Source organism: Eurytemora carolleeae, unplaced genomic scaffold (assembly GCF_000591075.1).
Source record: "Eurytemora carolleeae unplaced genomic scaffold, Eaff_2.0 scaffold2049, whole genome shotgun sequence".
Classification (NCBI taxonomy): Eukaryota; Metazoa; Arthropoda; class Copepoda; order Calanoida; family Temoridae; genus Eurytemora; species Eurytemora carolleeae.
Window position 1 is genome coordinate 25828 of NW_019397934.1, and position 7609 is coordinate 33436.

The 7609-nt window shown below is 31.1% G+C and overlaps 1 protein-coding gene across 1 annotated transcript; it reads right to left on the bottom strand.

Moving 5' to 3' along the window:
- Nucleotides 1-3379: 3379 nt before the first annotated feature.
- Nucleotides 3380-7337, bottom strand: LOC111716381 (deoxynucleoside triphosphate triphosphohydrolase SAMHD1; the record flags this gene model as incomplete). Its single annotated transcript, XM_023491828.1, is given in 4 exon segments — nt 3380-3974; nt 4211-4375; nt 5061-5193; nt 7011-7337. Coding segments are annotated over 4 exon segments (1002 nt in total), but the record flags the coding sequence as incomplete, so codon positions are not given.
- Between the last annotated feature and the right edge of the window lie 272 nt (nt 7338-7609).

Sequence of the window (7609 nt, forward strand, 5' to 3'; positions counted from 1 at the left end):
GTTTTCTTATGTCATACGCTTTCCAAAAAGCTAAATTTTATCAAAATCTGACAAGTGAAAGTGGGTCAAAACAAAGATTTAGTTTGTTACAGGCAAAAGCAGTCATTCAGGCAGTGTGCCTGAGGACTCAGGCAGTTAGTATTAAAGCCCGGTTTTAGCCCTAAAGGGAGGGCTTTGGGTATGTAAGAAAAGTCAGAAAATTTTTAAAAGCCTGAGACCAATACTTTTTGAGTTATGTAAAAAAAACTACAGGGGGGGGGGGGCAAATTGACCCCCCCCCAGCTCAGCGGGAATAGGGTTAATTTCCGTTCCAATCCGTTTTTAGATTAAAGTTCCAGAATGTTCCAATCAATTTCCAATATTTGCCTTGTTTATGTTTTAATTAGTGGTATGAAACTTAATAAACATTATAATCTTTCTCAAAATATTCATTTTTAACTTATTTATAAAATATTTATTACTATAGTCATGACTAAACAATAAACAGTACTTCGGACACTAGCTATTTCTTTAGTGCATATATAAACATATTATATATTTTACATAGATTTAAAATTAGAATTCCAATTTTATATAAAACAAATTGAACCTCTGTTTGCGATAAATGTAAAAATATTTTTTAATCACATTCTGCACGCCAAGATTCTCTAATACTTAGAGTCCTTTATTCCATCCTATTTTAATTCAAAATTCATTAGTTTTCCAACCTTGTAAATTCAAATAATTCATTCATATTCATTCATGTATTTATTCAACTACAAAGCACGAGATAATACAAATAAGCAATCACAATTTACTATGCAGTTTGGACCCGCCTAACCAGGGTTGGTTGTTTTGAGGGGTTGGCCCGAAGTTAATTAACGATACTAAATATAATTGGTTACACATATCAAGATATGTTTTTGGATAGGTAAGGAGTTGATTGGAAGGAAGGAGATTGTCAGGTGATCTGTAGCAGGGTGAGATCAGAGGGATTTTTATGTAGAGATAAATTAAAATACAGGGTGTCAATGATGTTAGTTACAGAAACAGAAATAAGCTAATAAAATTTTAGTTATTTTAGTTTTTTATATAGAATTTATTCACACGATATACAGCTAGGTTTTTCGCATTTAAACCTCTCATAATTCTCAAGATAAATATTGATTACTAATAATAACAAAATAAATCACAAAAGACTTCACTTCAAATATATTTCAGCTTTTTGGCTTGGGGAAACATTTCTGTTTTATCCTAAACATTGAACAAAATACAATGCCCCCGCTCCCCTCCCCTCTCCTTCTCTTCTCTTAAATATTAGATTTATTTGGTTCGGAGTTTAGACTGAAGGAGAAAATGCATTGATCAGGGTGCAATATATATTTCTCAGATAATTTAACCCACTCTTCTTTTTGGCAATCTTAAAAAGCCTCTTCAACCGTTTATAAAACAATTTGAAATATTCTTTTTTTTGTGGGGAATAATTTCCCTACCCGACCCTGTTAAGCCAAAACTGCAAGTTGTTTTTATACCCAGTTCCCACCACCTCCGAATTGTAAAGGATATAAGATTTCAGATTCTACGGAATAAAATCTATCTTCAACAGTTTTCGGCTTAGAAGTTGGAAGAAATCCTCAATATTTTTTCCAAAATAAAATCAATAGTAATATACAGTAAAGGTGTGACTTAGTATTACTAGCAGAGAAGAATTCTACAAGGAAAGACATGTTTTTTAAATGGCTGCCACAAATAATAAATTGTTAAAAAATTTCAAGAAGAGAAAATAAAAATTTCTAACAATTTACAGAAATTAAAAATATTGAAATTTGACCGAGTAGGTAAAAAAACAACTTTTTTCAGTACTTACAAATGAAATTTATTCAGAGAAAAAACGATTTTTGACCATAAATTTTCCATATTTTTAAATTCTCTAAATTGTTTTGAACTCCAATTTCAAGCTGGTTCCATAAATACCCTTTTTAATAAGATTTTCAAATTTTTAATTTTTACTGGAACTACTGATTTTACCATTAAATCCCATTTGAGGGGCCCATTTTGAATTTTGTGAAAAATGTCTTTTTTAAAAATTGCCCTAGAATTCAAAGTGGAATATTATTTTGCTTCTGTAAAATGGATTCAGAAAAATGTATCATCCCTTAAGAATAATTAAACTTTAAACAAAAACATGTTTAATTTCTTTATTTGAAAAGAAATTAAGTCCATCAATTTCCGTCCTCGTTACTGCTGCACAATAACGTAATAAAAAACTGTTAACCAACTTGGCAACGGCCTTAACTGGTATCTTATTTATTTCGGACGTTTATCTCCTTAACTAGGTATATAATATGGCGCATGTAAATATTTAATGGATTAATTTTTGCTTTTATGAAAAAGCTTTATAATTCTCATAACATCATAAACTAATTTCATTTTCCGCAAAAGGCATGAAATAAGATTGGAAATTATTATTTCTTTCTTTCTTTAGAACCAATGTGATTAAATATCTGATGAAAACTTGATGAAAAAAGGCGAGGAACGAAAAAGTAATTATTTACAAAATTGGATAATCCAAGTTTAATTTTCCACCCGGTCTCAATGAAAGAGACATGATCGAAGAGAAATATTAAGAAATAGGAATCAAACTAATATTTTTATTCATAAATTTAATAAGAAATAACATGATTATAACACTAACAGGAGTTCTTCACCGGTCTTGCATAGTTTATCATTGATCAAATACTGTATTGTATAATCTCGAGGGGGAAATACTTGAATCGTGGATATCGAGATCAAACATTGATATCGATCTTTTTTATCTAATTTAATCTTTAAGTTCGGATAACAAACAGCCAATCAGAAGCCAAGGAACTTTGTATTCAACGAATGAGAAAACAAAATAGTATAGTAAGGATTTCCAAAATCAAGAATCGAGCAGATTCACCACACAAACAATGGATATCGAGATCAAGCGATCGGGATTATGGGTATCCGCTGTGGGCACTTTTAATTAAAGGATCAAAAAACTCTACCTTGCCATATTTTTATTTTAGTTATCCCGCCCCTGATCAAAGCTTCCTTCAACCCATGACTGGGTACAAAAACTATGCAGGATATCGAATAAAGATTAAATTAATCTGCAGATTAACAAAAGATCGTAACCGAGCTGAAAACTTTAAAATGGTGGATATCGAGATCAATTCTTGATCTCCTCTTTTTCTTAATCTCAAGATTAAATAATGCTTGTTCTCCTCTTCTTATTAATCTCCAGATTAATTAACCGATCAAGATTCAAGATATCCAATTCTAAAGTTTTTAGCTCAGAGCATTGATCTTGAAATCCACAATACAAGAATTCCCAGCTCTGGATATTCTTCTGTACCATAGAAAGATATCTAGAGACCATGTTCCAAATCCTCGAAGCGTATTTATAAAGCCTATTCTAATTTGAATGTAAGAAGATTTGGAGATCCTTCTGTGTCAAGGATGAAAATCTGGACAAATTCTATTTCTGGATATTGAAAAAAATCATACATTCTTAAAATTTTGTGCTTTATCCAGATATCAAATCATGTCTTTTTTCGCTATTTAAGAAAATTCGGGAATGAAATCTAGTCCTGTCTATTCTCGATCAGAGGAGGATATCTCATAATCCTCCTCCTCGAAGGATTGCCTGAGCCAGGTTCTGACCAACTCCACCGCCTCCTTCCTGTACTCCTCCCCCTCCCTCCTCAGTATTACCAGCAAGGTTTCCTTTTCAACAGGCATAATCTCCTTCAGGTATTTTGAGCTGTAGTTCCTGGACTGCCCTTTAGAGTTTACAAACAGAACCTTCTCCACAGGATTCTGTCTACCTAGACCAGAGGTAATCCGTTTCAAGGAGAGGGTCAGATCTTCAGGAGATAATGAACCGTTTGCTCTCAATAAAAACTCATTCAAGGAGACCTGATGCTCATTAAACTTCTGGGAGATATGACTCCCACTTCGTCCAACCAAACCTTAAATTAACACAAAATTAAATCTTATTTAAATTTAAATTTAATTGAAATCTAAAAATTTTCAAAAAATATTCTTATTCTTTTGAAGAAAATTCGGGAACTATATAGCTAATTTAACATTATAGCACAATGATATGATCACTTTATAGCACGTCAATAATAAAATTTACTCTGAAGTGACAATGACTAATAAAGTTACACAATAGATTCAGAAAAATAATTTTTACATTCCCTACCTACGACTTTGTAGAGTTTTCTGGTTGATATCCTGTGAATAATTTGCCGCGCTGCTTTCAGAGCATTTGTTCTCGAGTGTCGGATAGTGTTGAACAAGAATTCATCTGTCAGCTGGGAGAACACAAACATATCATTGCAAGCTTCAGATAAAGGGACAAATTTACCTAAATATAGAAATTCATTTATTTGATGTTTTCATTGTTAAAGGGACTTTAGTGAACATTCTTGTTTGATTGATTCACAAAAGTACCCTTTAATCTTCGCATAAGTAAAAGCTATGCAGAAATCCTTATTTCATAATTTAAAATTGAAATTTTTATTTAGCGGTTTTTTTATTTATGCAGCAGAGAAAAATAAGAAAGTTGTCAGAATTTAACACTTTTCCAGTTCGGAAAACGACGATATCTTCCTTATTGTTGCTCAGAGGTTACTGTTGTGAATCAGGTATCTGATTCCTTAAACTGTGGAATTTGATGATCATGATCTTTAATAAAAACGACCATTTATTACAGAAAATAGTTAACAAGGAACGATTAGAAACCAGGGATCAGAACAATGTAATAATAATCTACAGGGTGTCCCACATCATATTAGATCGTTTATAGCTCCAAATTTGAGATTTTTCGGACTAATCAAAAAGTTAAAAACGAAAGAATAGTTTTAAAAAATGAATAATAAATATTTTCCGAGTATTAGCTGCGTACTTTGGAGTTAAAGCTTGAAGATAATCTAATATGATATGGGACGCTCTGTATCATCGATCAGACAATCATCCGGATAATTGAAAAATTAGTATTATTATCATCATCAATATTATTATTATTATAATCATCATAAATAAATGGTAACCTTCTCTATCTACGCAGATCTCCACACGTTTATCAGCACTAAGAAGAATATCAATATACATTCGATCAATCTTCTTTACAACTCTGTGCTGGTATCCGTGCTCATGCAGTCGGGTTCTATCCTCAAACAGTTTCTAAACACAAGATTACAAAAATAATAGATAGTTTTTAGACAGAAGATTAAAAAGAATATCCCAGATAAAAGGTACTAATTTTTAAACACAAGATTGTAAAAAATATGGATGAAGTTTATCGGTTCTAAACATAAGATTACAAAGAATATGTCAAATAGAAAAGTTTCGTCTCAAAACACAAGATTACAAAGATTATATCAGATAGAAGAGTTTCGTCTCTTAACACAAGATTACACCGAGTATGTCAAATAGAGGTGTCTAGTTTCAAAACACAAGATGGCAAAGAATATATCAGAAAGAAGTGTTTTGTTTCTTAACACAAGATTACAAAGAATATGTAAGATAGAGGTGTCGAGTTTCAAAACACAAGATTACAACAAATATAAACAAGATAGAAATTTCTAGTTTCTTTACACAAGGTTACAACAAATATATACAAGATAGAAATTTCTAGTTTCTAAACACAAGATTACAACAAATATATACACGATAGAAATTTCTAGTTTCTAAACACAAGGTTACAACAAATATATACAATATATAATTTTTTAGTTTCTAAATACAAGATTACATTAAATATATACAAGATAGAAATTTCTAGTTTCTAAACACAAGGTTACAACAAATATATACAGGATAGAAATTTCTAGTTTCTAAACACAAGGTTACAACAAATATATACAAGATAGAAATTTTTAGTTTCTTAACACAAGATTACAACAAATATATACAAAATAGAAATTTCTAGTTTCTAAACACAAGATTACAACAAATATATACACGATAGAAATTTCTAGTTTCTAAACACAAGATTACAACACATATATATAAAATAGAAATTTCTAGTTTCTAAACACAAGATTACAACAAATATACACAGGATAGAAATTTCTAGTTTCTAAACAAAAGGTTACAACAAATATATACAAAATAGAAATTTCTAGTTTCTAAACACAAGGTTACAACAAATATATACAAGATAGAAATTTCTAGTTTCTAAACACAAGGTTACAACAAATATAAACAGGATAGAAATTTCTAGTTTTTAAACACAAGGTTACAACAAATATGTACAAGATAGAAATTTCTAGTTTCTAAACACAAGGTTACAACAAATATATACAGGATAGAAATTTCTAGTTTCTAAACACAAGGTTACAACAAATATATACAGGATAGAAATTTCTAGTTTCTAAACCCAAGGTTACAACAAATATATACAGGATAGAAATTTCTAGTTTCTAAACACAAGGTTACAACAAATATATACAAGATAGAAATTTCTAGTTTCTAAACACAAGTATCTAAAGAATATGCCAGATAGAAATGTCTCCTTTATCAAAAAAGATTAGTATTATATTCGTCGAAAGTTCATATTTTATATCGTTTAGCTGAGAATAATTCACAATATTGTGTTTTACAGCTATTATAGAAAACTTTCATCATCCCTCCCTCATTCCGATAAAACCACTAGCCAGACCCATTACAGATATATTTGTACATTAACACGTTCGACAAAACCATAGTTAATAATAACAAGAAACAAAATATTTTTTAAAACGCCGTGACAACCCTTCTGTAACCTTTGTAACAGAATAGCACAATCCACTAGACAGATGATATAACAGTGTAATTAAACATTAAACATAATTATGAGAACAGCCAATTTATTGGTTCATAGTTCTTCAATAAAAGGAATTGCAAATTACATGTTATATAGAAATTTTACATGTTTTAATAGATTTAGGTTGACGTGATTAGTCAGACAATGATATCCCAAAATGTCAAAATTAAAGAAAAAGTATAAAGTATCCTACCTCAACACTTCGGGCCTCCTTATCTGCCAAGGCGAGCCTGGTTTTCCCGTCGACCTCCACCAGGCGAGACATGCAGATAAACCTCTTGTAATCGAAGGTGAGCCCAATGTTCATCGCCTTGTTGTCCCTGAGAAAGTAATCCCACTTGTCCACGTCAATGCTGGATATCTTGTTTGCGACGATCTCGTAGAGGAAATGTTTCTCTGGTCCTCGGCCCTTGAATACTCCGTCAGAGCCTGGGAGGGGGCCGTAAATCAACTCCTTGATGAAGATAAGATCCAAGTCAGTGAAATCATAGGCCATGAATATAGGCCAAAGATTGTTCTCCTAGATAAAAAAGATTTCAAATGCAATTTAAAATTTAAATACTTTATTATACAATTGTAGTGTTAACTGTTGTTAATCGTTTTGAATAGTTTTTGAAAACTTGAAATTTAAAGGGACCGTTCACTTATTTGGGTAAATTCATGGTAAACTAATTAGCCTATTATTGTTCATTGGTATTGGTCTTACTTTTCAAAGATATCTATGAGCGGAGAAAAAGCCGATTTATCGTTTAGAATTCCAGCGGAAAGGTATGATACCTTTGAATGGACACT